We start from the raw sequence: 26,273 nt of genomic DNA, 5'->3' as shown, positions 1-26,273 counted from the left end.
AGCTGTGCCTCCTCAAGCAGGATGTGGACACTAATCAATAAGGGATTAATGGCTGGTACCAGAAATAAAATGATTTTACGATCACAAGTTTGGGAACATTTGAGTTAAGCAAACCTGAACAGGTTCCCTTACTGCAGAATTTAAGAGTGTGTGACGTGACGACATGGTTGGACCCAGAGGGCATTATGCTGAGTGAAATAAGTCAGACAGAGAAGAACAAATACCATATGATTTCACTTGTATGTAGAATCTAAAGAAGAAAATAAATGAACAAACAAAACAGAAGCCCGCATAGATACAGAGAACAAACTGATGGTTGCTAGATAGGAGAGGGATTGGGGGACTGGGTGAAAAAGGTGACGGGATTAAGACGTACAAATTGGTAGTTACAAAATATTCATGGGGGTATAAAGTATAGCATAGGGAATATAGTCAATAATATTATAATAATTACGTATGGTGCGAGGTGCGTACTAGACTTATCGAGGAGAATCACTTTGTAAATTATATAAATGTCTAACCACTATGCTGTACACATGAAACTTATATAAAATAATACTGCATGCCAATTATAATTAAAAAGTAAACGTTCAGATATTAATTGCTAAAAAAGTGATTGTCCAAGGGATGGGGGGGGGTACAATCTGAAATAATTTCTAAACATATTTGACCACAGAGACTTTCTTCAAAGAGACCCATGAAGTTTTTCTTACACAGCTGGGGGATGGAATCACATCCTTGTGCCAAATCTTGTCATAAACTAAAATAGTCAAGAAGAAGCAAAGCATAACATAGGTATATTGAAGCATAGTGGCTCTTTGGTTCTATAAGATAAGGTTTTTGGGAGGAAAAAGAGAAATAAGCCAAAGTGAAGCATATTTCTAAGAAGAGCTGAGTCCTTGAGAAATTTTTACCATTTTAAAACTAGAAAGCACACTGGAGGACATCTAGGCCAAATCTATCATTCTGTAATCAGGAAGTGAGAACCAAAGTCACAGAGCTAGTGATGGCTGAGACTCTTTCTTCCTTCCAGGCCCTAACTTTCCAGTCTTAGGTATAGATTAAAGTATTTGGGATGTTGTCCTGGAACTTCTGGAAAAAGCCAAGAAAAGAGCAACGACAAAGAATTTGGAGTATTTGTGATAAGCTGTCTCTGACTCTGAATCCTCACAGAACAGAATATTTGTGACATGATTTGACTGACTTGAGCATAACTTCCCTTTTGTCATGCAACATGGAAAAATCCAATATGATTATAAACAAAAGGGAACAATTCATGAAGAGAGAGAAGAAACTTCTGGATTCTATTGCCTGAGACAGCGGGGCCTGGTTTAGCTTCCCTCAGTTTTCCATCAAAATATTCATGAAACAGAGAAAAAGATGCAAAGACCACTGAGCCATCATAAACTAAGCATTAAATACTTTGTCAATTCTAGAAGGAATTGCTCCTTAACATGGTGTGGTTGCCGGATTGAGAAACTCTAGTGGCTGACATATCTAGACCTCAGAAATAGAACATTACAGCAAGAGAAGGAAGAAGGTTCCAGTTCATCACCAAATGTACCCTATTTATCACACACTGATATTGTATTGTAGGACTGTATTGTAGGCAAAAAGACGTTACATGGGAACCTTACCTAACAGGTCAACAGAACAAAAGAGATAATGAAAAAACCCACCTGGTTTAAACAACACCATAATAAATAATAGGTTAAGAACTACAAAGCAATGAGAAAGCACACATGGCAAATCACATTTACATATCTATGTAAAATTATGACTGGGCCTGTGTATAAAATTCAATGAAAAGATCTTTAAAAATGATTTCAATTTTTAAGAATATTTAATAAGGAAATAGTCAAAAAAGAAAGAAAGAAAGAAAGAAAGAAAGAAAGAAAGAAAGAAAGAAAGAAAGAAAGAAAGAAAGAAAGAAAGAAAGAAAGAAAGCGAGAGAGAGAGAAAGAAAGAAAAAAAGAAAAAAAGGAAGAAAAAGAAAATAGTCCACAAGATACTTTTATATTCATAGTGTAGTGACAAATGTAGGATACAAAATAGTATGGTGTCAGGGTAGGAAAAGAATGTTTGTATGTAAAGAAGTTAATGTGTGTAAGTTATATGATAAAGATACCACAAAGTGATAATGTAACAGAACTTATTCTGTTTGGTTAGATTAGGAAAGACTTGTTTTCTTTTCCATACCATCCTTCCATGTATGACTTTTATAAACAAACACATTTCTTTATTAAGAGGAAAAACACAGAACTGATTCTTCAGAAATAAGTTTACTTTCTGATCTAGAAGGGTGTTACGCATAGAAGGATCACTGTATATTAAAAACAACAGAGGCTAACATTTATAGAAACTTACAGCACCAAACACTGTCCAAACATTATTTGGCACAATTCGAGTCTATAGCATCATCATTTTACACATGAGCAAACTGGGGCTCAGCAATGCTCAGCAATACCACAGCCAGAGCTTGAAATCCAATTGGAACCAAAGCCTGAACCCTTAACCCTTACAGCAGTCTTTTTTTGGGCAAAAGAAGGCTGGCTTATGTTTGTTATACTGTTTTGAGCAAAAACTCCAATGTCTTCACAGAAGCTTGGCATTAGGATCTAAGAGCAGACCAGCCTCCAAGTTCTCTCCAGACTTGGTGGCTTGGTGGCAGAATTAGGTTGTGACCCCAAAAGTCCCATACAAATCCCAACCTGACAAGAACTCCTTCAGAAGTATGACCACAAGTCATTCTATTCTAGCAGTATCCACAGATGACACCACTCTGGAGGAACAATGAAGTTAGAGATCCACTGGACTGTGGTATCCTAATAGTGGGTTGTTAATACCCTGGAAACATCCTTCCCAGACAGAGGTGATGTCCTTGTATGAAAGAGATAATCTGAGGTGATTATTTCACAACTGGGCTTAATGAAGGGAAACCCTAAAGGACACTGTGGTGTCAATAACCCCCCACCATGCCTCCTAGGAGTTGGGGAGAAGAGAGTCACTGGAGCTCGGGGGCAGAGGGCCTAATGGAGTTGAGAATTGGTCAGGGGACACACCAACCCATATCGACCCTGCAGGGAGGGGGCCAGGGGAATACAGAGTGAGACCCAGCCTCCTCTTCCCTCCTCCCATTTTTTGCCAGTGTATCCCACTGGCCAAACCCTATCAGAGCCAGAGGACCTGAGAGCTCATAGGTAGAGGACATAAAGATCAGTATCTCTCAGCATGGAGTATACATAAAGATCAGTATCCCTCAGCAAGTGGAGAGGGGATCTGGAGGCTGGAATGGGAGACACCTAGCATCATCCTTAAGGTGTATAATGGGCTGTGCCCCCACCTCCAAATACATATGTTGAGACTCTAATCCCCAGTGTAACTGTATTTGAAGATGCGGACTTTAAGGAGTTAAAGCTAAAGGAGATCGTAGGACTGGGGGCCTAATCTAATAGGACTGACGTCCTTGACGAGAAGACAAAGAGACACCAAGAGTGGCCCACAGAGGAAAGGCCATGTGAAGACACAGTGAGAAGCTGGCCATGTGTAAGCTGACAGGTATCACCAGAACCCAAGCACCTTGATCGTACACACTTTTAAACTTTTAGCCTCTAGAACTAGGAGAAAATACATTCCTGCTGTTTAAGTCACCTTGCCTGTGGTAATCTGTTACAGTAGCCATAGCTGACTAACAAAAAGTGAGAGGAGGAGATAAAGGAGGACCTGCCCCCCAGGGAGGCTACAGAACATAGAGATGCTGCCGGCATTCTATCCATCAGGCAAACGGACCTTTATGCATGTGTGTATGGTTTATGATTAAAGACCCAGAAATAAACAGGCTGAATTTGTCGGCTGAAAATTGCATAAAGACAGCTGCTAAAGATACATGGGGTTAATCTGAAACAATTAACAATTCAAAGATTTATTTAGTACAGATGCGCAGGGGATTTTCATTAGTGTGCAATATTCAGAAAACCAAAACATATGTGGTTAAAAAAAAAATCTGGAAATTTCTCCAAAATTCAGAGTAATTTAAGAACTAAAGCATAATGTGGGATGTAGGGAGAAGGAAGGTGGGCAGAATATTGTAAGGAGAAAAGAATCTTGAGACACATATTTTCCCCAAATATAAGAAATAACATTTTCTAGTTTGGTAAAGTATTATGATTGCAATTGGTTATTAAAATATGGCTTTGAATGAGAAATAAAAAAAGTCCTCAAATTTATTTGAGTGCCAAGTTAAAAGTTAGTAAACTTAAGGCAAAAATATATTGTGAAATCCACACAGGACCCATTCGACTAAACTCTAAATATTCTCTTTCATTGTGTATCTAATTGTGCATGTGTTTCTTCTTATGTATGCCCCACAAAAATCAATTTATAATACCCCATGGAGTTATTATTAAAGGCTAGAAAGGAACTGGATTTTCTTGTGGTTCACGAGGTCAAACAGAGCTACTTTATGCTGGATTACCAATTAAATCATACATCCCAAGCCAGGTTTTAAGAGCAATAGAGTTTGATGGAACTAAATTTCTTTCTTTAAAATGCTGTGATAATTTTTCAGACAGTACAGTAAGATTTTATTTGGTATTTTAATATTACTTTCTTCTCCCAAATTGCTTAGAAAGTATTTTTAAAGGGACATGAATAAGTCTGGAGACTGGAGACTTCTTGCAATACAAAAAAGAAATGTGACTGGACACTGTGCTAGGTACTTTCATATATATATATTCATTAATTTAGAGCAATACCAGCAAGTTTTATATACATTTTCATAGATTAAAAACTGTAATATTAAGTAACATGCACACTATCATATAACAAGAATGTGGCGGAGACAGGAGATGGAGACCCCAACAAGTTTGATTAGAACCTCCATATCTGTATGTGTCGACACAGAGAGACAGTAAAACAACTTTCACTTAACTGTGATATCTTCCAAGTACATCCTGAATACCCTATTGAGCAAAGCCCCTCACCATTCTGCTCCCCACCTTTAGATGACAGTTGTCCACTGAGTGAGAAGAGAGCACAGCCACCTATGGAATTCTTCCATATACGGTTCACAGACAAAGGGGCTTCAGGCTGCAAGAGGTTGGAAAAAGACAAAGACACCTGCAACTACTCAGCAGCTGAGATATGAAGGGAGAACTGTTCATCTGTTCATCTGCTCAAGGACATTCTGACTAGCATTTCCAAAATAAATCCTGTTCTGTAACAGAGAAGGATTCATTGAAAGAAATAGATCTAGTCTACAAATATAAATAAAGGTAAAACAAGAACATTACCAAACTTTGAAAGGTATTTGTAGTGCTCACGCAAAATGTTTGTTCCAGAATTCTAAAATGTCTATTGCTTTTTAAAGCAATACTTAATAACTCTTTCAATCATTATCATCAATAGCACAGATGATTCCCATGAAAATGAAAGCCTCTTTGGATGACCTAAAAAGTAATCAGAAAAGATATATAATCGATAACTGAAAACAAATTAGGAGAAGATGGTCACATCTCCATTTTCAACCCCTTGCAGAGACACTGTTGTAACATGGTGGGAGTAAGTCACCCACCTTTTGGGATGCACCAAGAAAGTGCAGTCATAGTACAGATGCAATCAGACATCTTTGAGAAAGAGCATACTAAATCCCAAGACTTATTCTTTCAATCAGTTCATTTGGGAAAGATGGGGGGTAGGGAAATTATATGAGACAGAATTAGACCTGGAGAATAAAATGGGCCACTCTCCACCAAGACCCAAAGGAACTGAATGAGACAGATATGAGATGTTTTTAAAAGAGTAAAAGGAGACATGGCCTCTGAGGTTAGGAATCTGCTTTATGTCAGAGCAATCCATGCCAACATGCTAAATTTGTCAGCCCATAGTACCCTCACCTGGAAAATAAGCATGCCTGACTCTTATTTTTATGATTGACTCCACAAGTTGGAACGTCTGATGTAAAGAATATACAGGTTTCACTTGATTCCACTTCTGCCCTCGGAATATTTAATTATTGTGCTCTCAAAATTACTAAGGTAAACAAGGAAACTATGTGTTTTAAAACCTGACTGTTATTAATTATGGTTTATGTGATGATTTGAGCACAGCCAACAGCTTGGTAATTCCACTTGTGTCCAAGTAAAAATTCCAGATTGAAAATGCTTAACAATGGAAAGCAACAGCTTTCCAAAGATGATTTCAACACACAGCCAAAACACAGGAGAGTGTCCCCCACCCACACCTGCTCCCGTGCAGCCTTCTATCAGCCCAGTGCCTCCCCTTCCTGCTGTTATCAATCTTTCTATACCTGCCTTAGTGTGTCCACTACCAGAGCTGCCCATGTAACACGGAATCAGATTTGGAGGAAGGGACTGTCTGCACATGCACAGACTAACTTCCAGGAAACACTCCGTGGGAGTGTCTTCACCATTCTCATTCTATGGTACTTCCTTTCAGCTGTCAAAAGATGGTTGATGAGGAAAAAGATTGAAAAAGACAAATGCAGTTATCTTTTTCTAAAATACTACAAGTGAAAAGCATAGAAGTCTTTTGTGGAGAGTAATCTATTTCTCCCCATTTTTGTGTTTCTGCCTTTTCTCATGTGACATGACTTCACTCCCTTCCTTTCCTCCCTATCTCAACCTCACCCATCTTTTCTGCCCCACATCAGGCTTTCTGTATTCTGACTTGCTGTGTACACAATAGGTTTCAAAGCCATCTATATTAAGCAATTTTTTTATGTTATGTTGACTTTTTAATAATACACTGAAAACACTAGATGCAGTTATTAGCGATCATATTAATTGTACCACGCACAAAAGAAAATCCATTTTATATGCTTCCGGAGCATACCAAATGCAGTCAACTTCTGTTTTAAAGGAACAGAGAGCCTGACAATAATTATGGGATCAGCTGGTGGTGACAATAGTCACAACCAGTTCTGATAAAATGACAAAATTTTCAATGCCACTTATAACCTCCATTTAGGGTCTTTTTTACAATATCATTCATGTTCTAGTAGAGGAATGAGCAGCGTGATGCACTGAATTTAAGGAACCTAAAAGTAACTTTAGCTTAGTTTTCTAAAAGGGCATTTCGAGTAATGTGGTCAAACATTAGCGTAAAGAATAATTAATCCATGCTGCAAATGCAGAACTCCCCCACAAGCAGGTTCTTACTTTATTGCGTAAATAAAAAGAAAACAACAAAAACAACAAATTGAGTTGCTTATCCACCATATCTGCTAGGATATAAATTCAGTAGAGCATCAATGAGGCAAAGGCTTGGTAAAATTAATCCTGTTTCCCTTTCTTCAGAAGTTGCCCTATCCGAGTTGCCCTTTCTTCAGAAGGGGTGACACTGAGGGCTTGCAAACACAGTATAGCTCCTTACACTTTATCACGGAATTGCACAGTAGTGTGACCTCTGGCTTCTAACAGCAGTATTACAACAGTGTAGATTTCTTTTTCTTTATTTGTTTTTATTTTATTATTTTGTTTTTTATTTTATTTTTAAGAAGGGCTCAGCTCACGGTGGCCCGTGTGGGGATCGAACCAGCAACCTTGGTGTTATTAGCAGCACGCTCTAACCAGCTGAGCTAATGGGCCACCCCTCTTTGTTTATTTTTAAAGTATAGCTGAAAAAAGAAAGTCAGTCTTTCATGAAAGAAGTGTAGAATATCTAGTGCGAAATAAAAACCAGGTGTATTTACTAATGGAAATAAATATGCTTTCAAGCAAATAACTTTCCTATTAACCTTTAGATATTCTTACATTAGGAACTTCACATAATAAACATCTGGAGCCAAATAAAGTGCTATGGGTATTATTTAAAAATGGACATATAAGAGGTTCATGCAATGAAACTTTAACATTTTGTGTAATGAAATTAAGTTAGCGGGGCTAGTACTAGATGGATCCAATCTCATCTCAACCAGCGCTCATCCCAATGACTGGTACTGACATTGGCTACTTCTGAAAATGCTTTACATGGTTTAGGGAAACACTGCTTGATTAACACCAGTGAATTACAGGAGAATAAACTGCCCCCCCCCCAAACAAAAAAACCTTCTCCTCCTGCCCTATCTCATTTACTAAATCAACAATGCCCAAACAACTATCTCTTTTTATTGTTCTATCTGTGGTCAATTCATATCGGTCAATTTTTATCTCAGACCTTGTTTTCCTTACCTGACTCATTGAAGCCTCAGCAAGATGCAGGTTATTTACTTCCAGCCACAACACAGTCCTCCAAGCTCTGAACCCTGTCCGAGCTGTTCTCCAATGGTGTGGAGACTACTAACATGGTTGGGAGGAGGAGCATGCAGATTAGGTGTCTTGATTCCTCATTCCAAGCAGCTGAAAAAGTACATGTGACTCTCCTATGCTCTCTGAAGTAATCATAATCAATAACTAACAGCACCAACACAGCTATTCTGAGTACAATGATGTTCCCATTATTCCCATTTTGGGGAGAAAAAAATATATACCGGCCAAAAGTTTCTACACCTTGGGCCATCTCAGAGCAAAGGCAAAATCATCTCAGACTTTCAGGAGAGCCAGGTTTATGAAATTGAAAAGGACATTTCCAATATCAACATTAATTACTTATTTTGGAACTTCCCAGAAAGATACCATCACATTTAAATTTATATCAAAGGAGTAGAATTTGAAAAATTCCTTTCATAGAAAATAAACACATTTATTATCAAAAGGGGTATGAAAGGAATTTATTGTAAATGTTTGAAAGGAACTTGGAAAAAAGAATAGAGGGATACTCCAGAAATAATGAAAAGTTTATACTCTAAGTTAGTTCTAGGTAACAGAATGCCTCACCGTGGACTGTTCCAACTGCAGCTCTACTCCGAAAGGGTAAGCAAGCTGCCCCTCTCTAAAACCCACCATGGGGGTTGGCTGTCACAAGCCTCTGCTCCATGAGATAATAACCTTGACCTTTTCTGGAGTAGCTCATAATATAGAGAAAATCAGCCTTCTACATTTTCTTCCCATAAACACAATCCTGACTAAAAGCAAACCATACTTTTGAAAAAATTACAATTGACATGAGGCTTACATTGTTTACAAAATTCTGTGGTAGCTACTCTGGGGTTCTTAAAGCTGCGTCAAAGGTGGCCCTTCCTCTGAGGAGGAGATGAACAGTTGGGCTGAGCACTTTACATGTGAGATTTGTCAGTCTTCACAACAGCTCCATGAAGTATTATCATACCCTTTTCTCAGAGATGGAAACTCCATAACTTAGTCACTTGTTCCAGGTCAAAACACTAGAGAGAAACCAAACGGAGATTTCAGCCTGGCTCTCTGCAACTTGAAGGCCAGCACGTTCTCCATCACCACAGGCTGCATGGATGGATGAAGAGAAGAAGACACTACAGTGAAGTTCAGAAGTTCAGAATATGCCAAGTCAGTTGTCTGGATGATAAATTCTTCAGGAGTTCAGAGAAGAGAGAGGTCTCTGTTGCAGTGTTCACTTTCATGGCAGGAATTACAGCTACCATTGACTGAAAACTGCACAGACACATCCATATGATATACCTGACAGGAGCCAATATCACAGAGTGCGGTGGTGAAGAGCTCAGGCTTGGAAGAAGAAAGAAACTCATCGGAACCAGTCATGCTTCCTAAAGGCCAGGTTACCTAATTTGCCAAGAGTTAGTTTCCAAACCTGTAGACTGAGATAGATCCTGTGAGGATCATCCCTATGCTTAACTCAAGTGGCTATCCAAATTAAAAATCATGCATACAATCCTGAATATTAAGTTTGATTGTTTTCATCTTAAAGATGAGGAATGTAGGCTCAGGTTAAGTGAAAAAAAAAATCTGCTATAAAAGTCATATATACTTCTAAATCCCTTGATACTATCAATTCAGTTTAATTTATCCTTGTTTATTACACAGCGGCCTTTCTTTTCCGGTTACTGCCATGTTTTGTTGTAGAAAATTGATCTGTCTGTCACCCCCATCAACTTTCTCAAATCTATGTTCAGAATCACAGAAACTCAGGATTGGTATGGACCTTAACTTGACCTAATCCAACTTCTGTCTGATTTTGTATCTTCCCTCTAACGGAGGCATTCAGTCTCTACTAGAAGGACTCCTGTGATAAGGACTTCACTTACTCCTCAGGTGGCCCCATTGTCATTATAAATAGAACAAAACAAACTAAAAGAAAAGAGGACTGCTACTGATATCTGGCTAATCCATGAGTTAGAACAGAGGGATTTAGAATGGAATTTGCAAAAGTTAGTGTAAACTATTTGTAGAGTTAAGAATGAATCTCTAAACTAAAATCAAGAAAAAAGATGACAATAAATATTTGACATTTGCACCTACACAAGGCTAGAATAGATTTGTGATCCCATAAAAATGCATCGCAATTCACAGTAACACAGTAATCTAAATCTAATACTTGGATAGCAGACATCTTTGTGAACATTATAGAATGTGAAACTGCATATGCATTTATGACATTTCTTTGTTTCCAAAATGGATAATCTTATATTAGGTCCACTTGACAAATCACTTCATAGCTTTGTTAAAACTCTAAAGACAGAGTGTTCCATCACCATATTGTTAGATCCTAAGAGAGGATTTTTAAAACAAACCTCGGTGAAAGTCAATTTTCATTAAGTGGAACCAATATTAAATAAGCTCCCTTGTTTATCTTTGCCTACCCATATATCATTCCAAAGTTTTACAACATTTGCCAACTAATTTAACAGCAATCTGTCATTTATTAAAATGCAAACTGGTACCAATTCTGCTACAGCTGGGTGTATATCAGATAAAAACACATCCCTCCCAAGTGGAATTGGTTAATTTTATTATGATTATTATTACTGCTTTTAATATACAAGCTCATTATATCCCTTCTCTCCCTTCCTGGTGAACATATGCCTTTAATTTAAGGGTGAAGAAATATGTGTGTGTGTATGTGTGTGTAAGAGACAATGTGTGATTGTAAAGCAACCTTGTGCTTTCAGCAAATATTCCAAATATCCAATTAGTTGTAAAATCTGGTAAATTGAAAGGAAATTGATGATGATCAGAGACTCAACAGCCAGGGATGTGCCAATAGATATTCATCAAATGCTCTGTTTCCATCTGGAGCCCTAAATAGAAGAGCAGAGTGAAAAATAGGATAAAGGACACAGTTCCGACAAGGAGATTAGGGGCCAGTGATTCTGATTTCACCTCTTTTTGTTCCACATCCTTGACGTTGGTCTGTATAGAATTCATTTGAATGCTTTACTATCAAAGCTTAAACAGCTCTAAGAAAAATGACCTGAAATTGAAAGTTTACTTGTACATAAAATGGCAAAGCAGAATCTGTAAGTTGCGTTGCTACAATATCTCAATGAGGTACATGATTTCTCCAAATAAAGATTAAGATAAACACCAAACCATTGCGTGTTATGTAGTGGGTACTTAACAAATAGTTCTTGAGTAAAATAATAAGGGGTGTACTGATAATTTTAATATAGGGTTTTCTGATGGGAAAAGGATAAGATTTGATTCCAAGTTTTTTATAATCTCGTTTTCTAAAGGATATTATTAAACACACTTGTGAAAAAATTGTGAAATGCTATCAGTGCATTAGATGCCTGCTGCTGAATATCAAATGCACCAAGTATTATTAAAATCTAATAACTCAAATGGAGCAAAAACGATGACTGCAAGGCAACTAGACTGCACACAATAACTTGTGTGCTGCTTAGTCTGTCCTTCTTATTGTTTATCAAATTCTATTCTCTGAAAGGACTTTGGGAGTTTGCTTGCACTTCATTTAGAACATTTATTCATCAATATATGGTGAGCTCCCCAAAGGCAAGTGCTGAGTATTATTCATCTTTCACTGCCACCCAGCAAAGTGCCTGGAATATTATAATCACCCAGTGAAGGTCTCCTGAATACAATCACAAATGAATGAATAAAGAAATCTGTCAAATAAAACTTTTGGCAATTACCTTCTTATTCTGACACCAAACCTTGGGTCACCTATATCTGAAACACTGTCAACTGACTCACTCATTTTATAAAATCAGTTTTCTATTTAGAACTGCATGGGGAGATGAGGCCAAAAGTTTCCCCTAAGGAAAATCGCATACCAAGGAGCCAGGCCAAAGAATCACCATGGTAAGTGGAATTGTGTCAGTCTGAATGAAAGCAACTTTTAAACTGTCTTTTCCTAAGATGATATGTAAGATTTTGATTCTGAGACCCCTGGCAAAATTGTGAGACACCTATGTTCCCTCCTAAGAGGCTTAGAATGTTCCTTGCTGGTCTCAGGGAACAGTGATGTGTTTTGAAGAGAAGACAAAATGACAAGACTTACATATAAGAATGCTTCTTTGGCTGTAGTGTTCATGCTGATTTCAAAGTTGCAGCTCAAGCTGGGAGGATGGACATTTTGGAAGCATGCTACTGCTGAAGTCTATATGAGAGAAGCTGGCTCTAACTGTGAGGAAAAAATGGCAGATTCCATAGATTTTGGAAAGTAGTAAAAAAAGACTTATTGGATAACTGGAATGAGGAAAAGCAGAAATCACAATTTCTAAGAAGAGAGAATGGGTGAATGGTAGTAACACTCACAAGTAAATAAATACCCAAAGAAAGGTTGGTAAAAGCGACTCAACCACTAAAATTATTTCTAGTTCTAACGTTGTGAATCTACAGGTAAGAACGTTTAACTGGATTTTCATAAAGTAGCTCCAAAGTATTTAAAATTAAATTAAACAGAAATTCAAAGTCATGAAAATAAAAGCTTCTGTGTGGTTCAAGTTTAAAACATTGATTAAATAAAGTTAAACACATATTTTTACTGCAGGAGTTCTCAGAGCCTTTAACATACTATTAAATTGCCAAAGGGAGCATATAATAAGTGGTGTTTCTCAAACATATTTGACAGCAAAATCCTTTGTTCCCCCCCCACCTTTTAAAAAGCATTTTATTAATTAGTGTGTTATGGAATAAACTTAAAAAAAATACCCTCTTGGATATTTTGTCCCATTTATTTTGGCCATTCCTCAACATTATATATTTACCTTCCCTAAGGATCATTCGGCAATATGGAATTGATTAAACCCAGAGATTTTGAACAATCAAGACTTTTTATAGTATTTTATATGATTGGTCAGTATTTTACTTTTATTACCATTGCCTTTTCAGTGGTGATAATGACAGATTTGTAATATGGTGAGAGACTTTACTATGTTCCAGGAACTGTGCTTCGTATTTTACAGGCTGTAGTCATATAATCCACACAACAGTCCTAAAAAGTAATTACGACATTTAGGTCCATTTTATAGAGGAACAAACTGATCCTCAGAGAGGCTAATTAACTTGAACATGGTAAGAAAGTATTAGAACACACTGGAGAGTCTGAATTTAGTCTGGGTATATTAATCACCAAACAATACCATGCATGCTAATAACTCATTTCCAAACTATTAATCAGAAACAATGCAAGTATGCCCCTTACTAAATTTATTCAGTTTATGTAGCAAACTGGCATGGAAGTCATTCACACACTCATTCATACATTTGTTCACTCATTCACTAAACAGACACTGTTTTGGGTACTTGGAATACATAGAGACCAAAACCGTCAAATTCTGGGCCTTTCTGGAGAAGAAAATCAATCAACAAGATAAGTAAATATAATAAAGGGAGGGATAATAATTGGCAAGAAGGGACTCTGATGAGTTGGGAGGATGTGCGTGCTATACTGTGGATGGGAAGAACCAGGCAGGCATCCTTGTTAGCAAATATTGTTAACAGAGTTCAGACAAGTGCACTGGGTTTCACATAAGGAGGTCACTGTGACCTTGACAAGAACAGCTTCAGTGGAGTGGTGGGCCAGAGTCCTGATGTAATCGCATCAAGAGATAACAGAAAAAAGAGAGCTTGTGAGGGCAAGTATCAACAACGGTTTCAAGGAATTTTGTTGTAAAGGGAAAAAGAGAAATGAGGTCAGAATTGAAAGGATTCAAGGAGACGAGCGGGAGTCTCCTCTCTCTCTTTTGAGATCGGAGTTTAACAGTATGAACATATGTGGATGGGAATAATACAATCGAGAGGAAAATTTTGATGATGACGGAAGAGAATTGATTAAGCCCTATCTTTGATGCGGTGAGAAAGGATGGCATCCAGTGAAGAAATGAAGGAGGTAGACGAAGGAAGTACATAATTAATTCACCATAGTAACAGGAGAAAAGCGAGAGTATACGGTCAGTCGCAGATGAAGAGAAAAGGTCAGATGTGAGAAATAACATAGCAATGACAACATGTAAAATGACTTACTAGATTTCTTTAAGACCCATGTTCTGACTTCTTTAGCTATGCTGAATACCTATTTTCTGTAAAATTGGGGAGAACAGTATCTATCTTATGAGATCATTGTGAAGATTAAAAGTTATCTATTTTAGGGCTTAGCAGAGTGACTATAGTATAGCAGTATAGGATAGTATAGTATAGCAGACTGCCAAATGTTAAATGTTGTTGCTGCTGCCTCATCATTAATATTATTAGGAATTGCACGCAGCCCAAATTATACACCTCTAATTCTTGCATTTTATTTTGTAGCTCCTCAGCATCAAATTAAATGCAATCTTTGGGAGAAAGAGCAAGTTGTCAACTGTGACATGGTTTGTTCAACATAGTTTCTCTAATGCAATTTGAGTACATTAATTCTAAAGAGGCTATAAATGGAATCAATTCTGATTTTGTTAAAGTCTTGGAAAACAGTGTTACATTCTACTGAGCCAAATGCTTATCTTACAGTAAACAAATAGGGAGCATTCTGAAATCCAATGCTAGCTATGTTTTTTGATTAGCAAGCAGAAGGAATGGGTGCAATAATATTGGACTCCCCGAGCAAAATTTATTTATTTCCTGTGTGAAAATCTTCTTTGATACTTTTGCTTCTCTCTGTTACCACTGATCTCTCTTGTTGTCTCGAGATTGCTGCCACCCTAGTCCAACTCATTATCAACTTTTTGCTGGACCATTTCAATCTTCCACTTGTGCCTTCTCATCCCTCATCCCACATACAGTTCATTCTCTCCACAGCAGTCATCTTTTAAAATTGTGTATCTCATCAGGCCACTATTCTGCTGAAAACCTCCAGTGGTTTTCTGTAACAGAATAAAATGCGAACAGCCTCCAAGGTTTAGGAAGCCCTGCTGATCTGGCCCCTTTCTACTGCTCCAACCCATCTCTTACTGCCTGCTTTCTGTTCATGTTGCTCCCAAAGCCCAAATTAGCATTCGGTGCTGTGAGGACATGTACACCATTTTCCATCCAGGGTGATTTGCTCTTGCTGTTCCTTCTGCACAGAACATTCTTTCCATATTTCTTCACGATTGGCCTTTAATCATGTATGGCTCCATTCATTTGGATACATGTATGTATCCAAACATGGATAACAGAAATGAATTTGGATATTGGGAGGTTATCTCAATGAAATTGAAGATGTGCTTCTAAAGGCAAGTGATTAAAGATGAGTAAAGATTTAGGGAGAACAAAGTAAATGGCATTACAGAACTCAGAAAGTCTACACAGACTTTTACCACATTATTTTTAATCTACCACTACAGGTAACTCAATGGAATTATCTAGAGCCGTACAGGGTGGAAAGGGTAGAGGAGAGAGGGATAGGGGACTGAGGAGAAATATGAAGTGTTTTGGAAGGACATGTTGAGAGAGAGAAAGAGAGAGAGAGAGAGAGAGAGAGAGAGAGAGAGAGAGAGAGAGAGAGAGAGAGAGAGAGAGAGAGAGAGAGAGAAGAGAGTTTTCTTTTCTTGAGCACCTATTATTGTATCCAGGTATTGTGTCAATTGCTTTTCACGCATTATCACTTCATTTAACACTCATAATATCCTGGTAAGTAAGTACTATTATCACCCTACCATAGATGAGGAAATGGAAGCAGAGAGGTAACTTGATCTATATCAGGTCAGAGAGCAGTAAATGACAGATCCTGGACTCACCTCGAACATAAGTCTGAAGACTATGCATTAAACACATAAAAACCCTATCCTGTTGATTTCATCACATTTAAATGGGTCACTGCTGCTTTTCCCTAATTGGATGTGCAATGCTAGGAACTAGAGAATAATTTGTTGTTTTTAAGAGTTTTGTGCTGTTGTTACTACCTTAACTCTAAATGTAAAGGGTTTCTTTCAAAACTAAACTCCTTTTATTTCTGGATTAAAACCTTGAAAGATCCTCAGTGAAATACTGAATAACTTATGGTATCTCCACACTCCAAAAATTTTGAAACATTAGAATAAGTGAGTTCTGTCTTTATGGATTGCCCTGGAAGGATGTCCATGATACACTGTGAGGTGAAAACAGCAACGTGCAGAGGTATATGATCCCCATTTGTATGTGAAATGTGCATAAGAACATGGAAAGATGTAGTTCATCCTCTTAACAATGGTTATCTAGTTGGGTGGAAAATGTATTTTTAATTTCATTTTATAGTATGATTTATTATAATAAGCCTGGGTTACTTTTGTAATTAATAATGAGTTTGGAGTAAATTTTCTCAAAATTATTTATTTCTAAATATTATCTTCCTGTAAGTTTGAACAGCTTTCTCAGATGAACTTGTTTCTAATAGTAACCCTTGCTTCCTTTAACCAAAATACCCCTTTTATTATTTGTTTCGCACATTGAACTTCCAGTTAAGATTTCAATTGCATGAAAGATTCCCTAGCTAGAAAAAATTTGAAAACCATGGGTCCATATCATCTGATTCAATGACAACTATTACGTACGGGCATACTCTCTCTATAAGTACACTCATGAGATCATGTGCATTACTAATATAAGTATTTTATTCATGAGAAATTCAAGACTGCTTTTATTATATTAAGAGCCATACACATACAATTTGAAAACCAAATATGAACTAAGCTCTATTTATTTAGCTTGAATGACCATTCTGTTGATGGCACACAGGGAGAGAATAGTTCAGAGCTTTGGTAATGAAATCACCAGATTACTTAAGAGTGTATTCATTTGGTGTTCAGATACCTTGAAAGGAAAATACTAGGCAACGATTTAAAACATTATCCTATAGCTCAAAAGGGCTCTAATGTAGCTGAAAATTGACAGAGCTAGAAAGTATGTCTTAACCAAACCTGAACTATCTTTTAGTTAGAAGTATATACATAACAAGTGTATAAGCTTTCCCTCCAGGCTATATCAGAGTAATCAGGTGACAACTTAGCTCAGTCTTCTGATTAAAACCCTAACATTAATCCCACAAAGGTGAAAGAATCATTACTATTGGTACACCAGCAGCAACGTTACATGAATCAACTGCATGCATTACGCTCCAAAATCTGGGCTAATATATAACAACCCTGTGGTTAGCATAATTCGTGGCAAATTAAATTCAACAAACGTTGACTGAGTATTCATTAGAGTCCAATGTACTCTATAGGTTTTGCAAAGCCCATAAAGATGGGAGGAACACAAGCTCTGCTCTCTAGGAACTTCAAATTTAGTGAGGAAGAGACACACAGAACTAACTCTGATATAAAGCACAATTATGAGAAAGACTATATGTAAAACCAGTGAGAATGTAAAGTATAGAGTGTACATGGTAGGACTGTCTCATACTTAATTTTAGTTTGAGCAGCAAGAGGGCTTCTGGGAAGAGATGATATTTGAACTGAGGCTTGATGGTAAAGTAAGCTTTCATAATTACAAGCATACAGCATCCTTATTTTATATTTAATTCAATAATTTTTATTGAATTACAATAAGGCAGGATTTAAAAAATATCTGTAATTACCAGAGGGTAAGAGGGGAGGGGGGATAGATGAGGGTAAAAGGGATCAAATATATAGTGGTGGAAGGAGAACTGACTCTGGGTGGTGAACACACAACGTGATATATAGATGATGTATTACAGAATTGTACACCTGAAACCTATGTAACTTTACTAACCAATGTCACCCCAATAAACTTTAATTTAAAAAAAATATCTGTAATTTGAAACAGACGTCTTAGCATTAGATTATGTGGTCAGTTTTGGGGGAGTAGTCATGAACTTTTTAGTGAAATCAAGGAAATCAAGTGAAATCACAAGTTAAGCTGCCTGGTTAGGGAATGTGGGAGCCAGCATAAAGATAATATTGTCCTACGACATAGGTGGAACTAGGGAAGGAACTCCAAAGACAGATGTCCAGACGGACATTGCTGGATGATCTACCAACACCAAGTGGAGAGTTTCAGTATCTCTACTTCTCCTGAATCTCACAGTCCTGAGAATACATTTCTCCAAATGCAAGGTTAACGTATGAATGAATGTATTTCCTATGAACAAATATAAGCATCCAAATATACCTCTGTTCTTGTCAGGGGAAACTCTCTAGCATTTAGTTAGCATTTGCAGAACAAATACAGCATCTAATCCCAAAGGTTCAGCATCTCTTTCAATTAACCAATCTCCTGGCTCAGCCAGTGAGTTCCACCTATTCCTGGAGCACTGGGATCCACAGTTTCATAGATGGCTGCATGAGAATCATCATCGATCGACACAGCATGAGCCGAGATGCTTTTGAAACCTACCATTCTGACGCCATTTTCAAAGGCTTGCCGAGTGAGTGGAGCTGGTCCATCCACAGTCTTGCCATCATCATCTGGGCCCCAGCTCGCACTGTAGATGTGCACATGCTGAGGGTTGAAGCTAACTGATTTTGCTTCGACCATGTCTGTGACGTCTCCATCCAGCATCCGAACTCCTTCAAGACAGAAGGGAGGTAGCTTCATTACAGGCTTCACTTATCTGATGCCCAAACAACTCAAGACTTACTGCAGTTACAGTATTTTTTGGGAAAAGAATAAACTTAATCAAACTTAAGTGAGCATATTTCCTCCAGAAAAATACAATGCAGACTTTTCTGAAGCTTTCTTGGGGAGAAAGAAAGTTACGTTGCATGTAAAAGGGCAAAACTTCTTTAAAATCTTTTTCATCCATTGTTCTCTTTTTCTAAGTTTCCACAATCTCTCCCCTCTCTTTATCCCTGTCTTAAGTGAACAGTTGACAGAGAGCCTCAAGCAATCCATCTCCCCTAAATTTCTCTTCATTAGATCGCTTGTGTTCATAATTGATATAAAACATTCTGACCTTAACAGTCTTACAAAACTTGGAAAGCTGCCAAGTTAGGTTGGTCTAATTTCCTCCATATTTAATGGTTGTCTTCTAATCTGTAAGACTGATGTGAACTTAATACATTACTTCTTTGCCAAGTTATTTATAAGTCCAATAATAAATGAGAATGCTCTCTGTGCATGTAACACATCAAATAATTCTCAAAGGGTTTTAGCAATGTTTAGTCATTAATCTTCATTTAAGTATATTCCCACCAGACAGATAGGAATTTATTATTAACCATAATTTGCAAAAATAGACACAGATACTCAAAAATAAATTACATATCAACTGCTCAGCTTTCCTTTTTTTCCTATTTATTTTGAGATGTACAACAACCAAATGTTAAATAAACGTTAACTCATTCAGCTTAAGCTAAATACTATCACCAAGCATTGTATTATTTTCAAAATACATTTCTGTAGCTCGAATTCACTCTTTTGGAAAACACTGTTATCTAGTAGGATTTCAAGTTTTTATTAATTACCAGTAAACAGGGATTAAAAAATAAAATCAAAATTGGGTAGCTTTAGATACTATGTGGTTTGAGGTGGGACTTCTGATAGAAATAAAAATATTCTTCAAGAACCCGTATCTTCTTTGTGCTTTAAAAAGTGCTTAACTTTTAACTATAAAACTCACAAACAGAAAAACAGAATGGCAATGAATACTGATATAGCCCGTACTCAACAACTGTTAACATTTTGCCACATTTTCTTCATCTAAAAATATAAATATTGGTCTGACCAATTTTAAGTTACATGATAGGTATGATACTATATCCTTTAATATTTTTATAAAAATCATGGAAATAATTAACATTATCAACATTAAATTTCCCCAAAGTATCCCTAACGACATTGCATTTGGTTGTTTCACCTCCTGACAGTCGTTTCCTCCAGACTTTTGGATGTTTAAAGGAGATGTATGTAAACAGGTTACATGGAGAACAAAGGATGGGAATATAGTCAATAATATTGTAATAGCTACGTATGGTGCCAGATTTACTGGGGGGATCATTTCGTAAATGATATAAATGTCTAACCACTATGCTGTATAACTGAAACGAATATAAAGTAATATGGAATGTCAACTGCAATTGAAAAAAAAAAAAAGAACAGGTGTTCCAAAGAATTTTTTGTTAAATAAAAATTTTAAAAAAAATTACGAAACAGAAATTGTGTTTAGAAAGTTTGTCCGAAGTTTCTGCGGGAGTATGCTGCTCTGAATGTACTGTGTCCTAAGCATCCATTGGTTTGTTTTCATTTGACATAAATATTCAAAACTCGCTTGCATCATTTTTACCAAAGATTTTTACTTTCTAATCTTACTTTCTATTTAAAAGCATAAAATGAAACTCTTTTACTTATACTGGGAGGTCTGAAATAAACTTTGGACAAACTAGTATCTCTAACTGCCAATATGCAGGAATATCTACACAAAACCTGAATTCAGTTTTTACATCGTATAATTCATATGTACACACACACACATGCTTGATAAAATCATAGGTAGAATGTAATATTAATTTTTGATCAAACAGTGACAAATAAGAATTTTGTTTCCTCAAATTTAAAAGATGAAAGATTGCTTTTTCTTCATTTAAGTGCAAGCCTTCATTCCTTGGGTTTAAAAGATTAAATTTATAATTCAGAACGTTCTTGTTTTTAGATGATGAAACATTTGTGAATTGTTGCCATACATTCATTTTTTTACTGAGCTCCTGCTCAGCTAGGTCAGCCAACAGCTTACGAGTATCTGTGAGTGTTGTGTGGGGTGGCCTGCGGGGTCTCAACTCCCGCTCCCCACATAAGAATGCAGGACACGGAGAGGTGGAAAAGGAACAGCCATGGAGCCATCATACCACTATATTCTTGCTGGTGGCTGGGTTGGAGACACAGGAAGCAGGAGCCACACTATCTGCAACCTGCCGTCCACTTCTCTCTGCCAACCAACCTCACCTGCTAGCTGCAATTTGCCTCTCTGCAATCCGCAATCCACACTCCACTGCTTGCTAGCTCAGCCTCCACTATATTCTCGCTGGTGGCTGGGTTGGAGACACAGGAAGCAGGAGCCACACTGTTCTTCGCAACCCTCACTATTCCGTTTGCAGGCTCAGCCACCATCTTCTTGCTAGCCCCCCATTTTTCTGCTAGCGTAGCCACGGCAGTTATATTAGTGGCCAATGGCTCACTGGTTACAGCTGACGGCCAACTAGCCACAGCTGATGGCCATCCAATCACAGTTGATGGCCATTCACCACCAGAGCCAGCACCTTTCTATGTGAGGCCGAGAGCCTGGAAACTGCTCTCTGGGGCTCTGTCCCCACAGTGAGGTTTATATGTTTATCTCTTCATTCCCTCAAGGTCAGTGAGTGCTGGGTTTGCACTGGAGAGAAATGACAGGGACATGGATGTGTGTCTGTGTACGTGAGAGACTCTGTGTCCTGGTCAGCAGGAAGGATTGACTGCGAAGCCATCATAGTCATGTGATTTTCTTGAAAAGAGCAGGGGCCTCTGGCACCCTTATGATTCTTCAGGGAAAAGTATCTCTTCCTTTCCTTAGCTCCTCCATAAACCTTCCCTTTGATAGCAGATGCTCTCAAAGTACAGCTAATTACTGCTTAATAAGCTACCATACAGTAAGAATTCAGGGAGTAAAGGAAATTCAGGGAATTCAGGAAATAAAGGAGAGAAAGAGGTCAAATTTCCTGAGGGCTGACATTTAAGGTAGTCTCAGAAAATCTTTTCTTAGCATCATTATTAAAGATCCCAAATATTTCATGTTACAAGACCTCTGCATTTATCCTAGAAAGGACTGTCATTTTTATTATTTAGATCCAACTCTATTTACCATTTGGAAACAAATAGTGTATTGGAAACAAGGATGTCATCCTGGTTCCTGGAACTTCATTCATCATATGACACCCATTAAGAGGCCCTAGGGGACATCTCCAAAGTCACTAGGATCTGTTACCATCTCTTACAATGTCTTCCCATTTTATGTAGCCATGGCAATAGGCTATAGTAATAAAGATGAGTACAAATAGGAAAGTAAGAGTTTGTTTTTATTAATACCTGGATTTAAATGGCCGTGTTTGCGTCCTTGTAGTAAGTAGTAAGCTTATGTATATTTGAGTTTGTGCATGTGTAGCTATAGATACATAATTTGGTATTATTACTACATTATGGGACTACAAAAGGAGCTTTTACCATTTACCATTTTAATTGCAGTTAAAAGAAACTTTTTGTAAATTCTGCTTTAACAGAATTTCAAAATACTTCTTTCCATAGGGATATTACAGCCTAATGTTTTATTATTAGTTCTTTCTGACCCAATCACCAATTATATAGTTTGGTATGTCAATGACCCCATTTTCAGTATTGGACAATCTTTTTACATGCCTGTTTAAAGAAAGAAATGTTTGTGTTTGGAACACGTTGGAGTCCTGCTTCTGAAACCTCTAACTGTATTTGATAACATGTTAACATGGTCATTTTGCTGTCAGCAATAGTTGAACACTCATGCAAACACATGCCTGTCTTTAGTTCAAAAAGGTACTGAAAACCAGTTAGCACAAGAGCTCTTGGCTCATTTCTATGTCCATGTAAATTTGTTTCCCATACCTCCGATCTTGGCGTTGAAAGCAATTCCGACTGTGCAGTGAGAGTTGTTTGCTGCGGCTGCCACTTCTCCAGCACAGCGGGTCCCATGCCTGCAGGGAGAACACACACACTTTCTAAAGTAAGACACTCCATTCACACAAACTCAACACATCATTGCCACCACTCAGACTTCAAAGTGGTGAAGAATGTATCAAGCTGAGTTTTTTTCCTATCGAAGTAACACTTAGTCTGTCCAATTTTTAGCACTTAATTATATTGTTTTGGATTATATTCTCGATACATTCATTTTTGACATCTTGCTGTCCCAACTGGAAAATCTCCTTGACGGCTAAAATCGAATTGAATGCTTCTCTGTATTCTCTAAACCACTGCTGTCCAATATGATAACCACCAGCCACATATGGCTATTGGGTACTTGGAATGTGGCTAGTGTAACTTCATCTTAATTTTTAATTTAAGGCACTTTAAATTAAATTCAAAAACTGGTACTCAATTCAATTATTAGAAAATTTTTAAATGTTGGTATGAGACTCTACTTCTTAAACTGTAAATTTAAATGTAGATCAAGCATCTCCAATGGAAATTTATCATCTAAAATGGGATTGCTGTTAAGTACACACTGGATTTCAAAGATTTTTATATGGAAAAAAACATGAAATATCCCATTAATAATTGTTTTATATCAATGACGTGTTGAAATATCTTATTGCATAAAATATATTATGAAAAGTTATTTCCACTTTTTACTGCTTTTTTAAAATGTAGGGCTAACAAGAAAAAAAACCAACTTTGTTTCTGAAAGATATTCCCTGTTATTTCTCATTACAATAACTTTGTTCCCTGGTCAGAAAAATGTTGTAGCTGAAGATTGAAAAGAACGTTCAAGTGTAACGGACAATCTGCCTAGAAATGGTGGTCTAAACCAGTGTGCTGAAAATAATTCTAAGGTTTGGCTGAGCCCACAGAAAGAATGCTAAGACTGATGACTAATGACTGCCCTGCCTGCAGAAGAGGGGTGTGACAACCATTATGGTGTATTTGTCATTGCCACTGAAGTCCAACGCCCACCTCCCTTCCCTCATTTTTAGAGATGAGGGCACATAAGCAGGCTCTGATTTGTAAAGAGATCTGTCGAAAGCAGCAAAAAAGTGACTAAAACCCAGGCCCCCAAATTGCATGGTAGTGTTTTTTATTTTACAGCACAGGTGCGTCAGACCACACTCATCATGGGATATGACCACTGTTTGTGCAACTATACACAAGTTACAGCTTACAACTGATAGGTACACAACTTTACACAAAAGAGGTATTTTATTCTTTTTCTACTTAGTAGTGGCATGCATATATTTCTATGTAAATAGTAATCTATATATAATTTAAATGGTTGGTATTATACTACATAATCTTTCAAAATGGTATATATGTATCTATATATGTATTTACCCAGTTTTTCACTAATATTGACAAGGCTATGAAGAACAGTCTTGGGTATATGTATAATTTTATGCCTTGGGACAAATTCCTAGAAGTGGAATTACTGAATCAAAAACTACTGAGAATATATTGTCAAACTGTTAACAGTAGATAAAATTAATATAACCAAACACCATAAAAACTGCAATATTAATATTACCACAAAACATCAAATTTTTATGCATGACAAAAAAAAGAAAGACCATAAGCCAAGCTGAATGACAATAGGAAGAATAGAGAAAAAGATGAACAAACCCCTATGTTTGAGGGGTTTCTAGTAACTCTTGTATGAGGTTTTCAATCTTTTTCATTTTTGCCAATCTGACATGAAAAATGTTATCTCATTGTTGCTTCCATTTTTATCCCCTCTGATTATGTCCATCTTTTGAAATATTTATTAGCTATTTCTATTTCTTGCTTATGAATAATCTTTTCATGTTATTGCCTTCCCATCATATCTGTTACATATATTCGTACATTTCCAAATTTGTTATTTGGAACATAACTATCTTATGGCAATTTTAGGTTGTCATACACAATACTTAATTTTGATGTACTCATAATTACCTTGCCCTTCTGATATCTGGTTGTGTCACTTTAATCACCAGAAAAAAGATACATTTTTAAAAGGGAAAACATTTGTGAGCCCCAAGCTAAACTACTAATTTTCCCCATAAATCTATTTATGATTCTTCATTAGGTTCTTACTGCATATTACTTCATGGTATGAGTTATTTTTACTCAAATTCCTTTTATGAGTCTATTCTTCTTATACTTTATTGTATCTATTTTAATTAATTCAAGTGCTACTGGACCATATAGATTTCTGTTTTTAATTCTGCTCTGGTTTATTCTTTGGCCTATAAATTATTTAGAAGTATGATTTAAAAATTTCAAATGTATTTGGGTGTTTAATTCTGTTTTTGATATTAATCACTGACCTGATTACTTTGGGATAAAATATAATTTTTATGAAGCAACTGTTTGAATTTGTGATTCAAACAATGGCTAAGTATGTGATCAATTTTTCTAAATGTTCCATGTGCTTGAAAGGATGTATTTTCTCCAGTTGTTCTTTGTAAGTCCATTATATCAAGCTTGTCCATTATATTGTGGAATTGTTAATGTTGGATTTGCTAATGTTCTTTGCAGTTCTTAAACTTTTGTTTTACTTAGAATAGGATTATTATATCTATCTAGTGAAACAAACCATTTGTGAATATATAGTAACACTCTATGGATCTAAGATAAAAATATCTGGTTAGTATTTAAGTTATTTACCTGTTTGCTCCTTTTATGTTCAAACATTATGTGTTCATATTAGTTATATGTCTTATAAATAGAATGTATTGTTTTTTTTCAAGCTAGGTTAACCATCTTTTTCTTTAACTTGATAGCCCATGTACAGTAACTGTATCTATTAATATATTCATGTTCATTTCTGTGTATTTTCCAATTTATCAGCTTGAATGTTATACATTCTATTATTTAGTAGTTATCCTAGCTATTTGATCATGGGTACCTAATATCACAAAGCCTAGAGTCATCAAATGTTCAACCTTTTTCAAACAATTCTGACTAGAATATTTCAACTCTGATTACCCACATCTTGACACATGAGTTCCCCACGATTATAGTTATTTATTGGATTTTTTTAACACTAGAAATTACCCATTACTGTTACTACTTTGAACAGTCAATGTTTATTTCGATTTACAAATGCATTTATTTGCTTTATTTCTTTTTGTAGCTCATACTTCCTTATGGAATCATCGATTTCTTTCTGAAGAACATTCTATAAGTGTAAACTTTAGGGAGTATTTTGGTAGCCCAAAGTATTTTAGTAGCCTCAGAAAATTACTTTATTTTACTGTTGTTTTGAAAAATAATTCCTGTGGATATAGAATTCTAGACTAATAGCACTTCAAAGATTCCACTCCACTGTCTCTGGCTCCCATTGTTTCCGGTGAGAAATCAGCTATCTTGGCA

At 36.7% G+C, this 26,273-nt stretch overlaps 1 protein-coding gene across 3 annotated transcripts in view; it reads right to left on the bottom strand.

Annotated features, from left to right (window-relative positions):
• PCSK5 (proprotein convertase subtilisin/kexin type 5) overlaps nucleotides 1-26,273 on the bottom strand; it is a 405,671-nt gene that overhangs the window by 230,840 nt on the left and 148,558 nt on the right. For all 3 annotated transcript variants that reach the window (XM_081067383.1, XM_081067381.1, XM_081067382.1), the window contains exons 6-7: nucleotides 22,812-22,900; nucleotides 18,603-18,775 (exon numbers count right to left, since the gene is read on the bottom strand). In XM_081067383.1, the coding sequence (XP_080923509.1) occupies nucleotides 18,603-18,775; nucleotides 22,812-22,900 (262 nt within the window). The remainder of the gene's footprint in view (nucleotides 1-18,602; nucleotides 18,776-22,811; nucleotides 22,901-26,273) is intronic.

Source organism: Rhinolophus hipposideros (assembly GCF_964194185.1).
Source record: "Rhinolophus hipposideros genome assembly, chromosome: 11".
NCBI lineage: Eukaryota > Metazoa > Chordata > Mammalia > Chiroptera > Rhinolophidae > Rhinolophus > Rhinolophus hipposideros.
The sequence above is the reverse complement of the archived record's forward strand: the minus strand, read 5'-3'. Positions and strand labels throughout refer to the sequence as shown.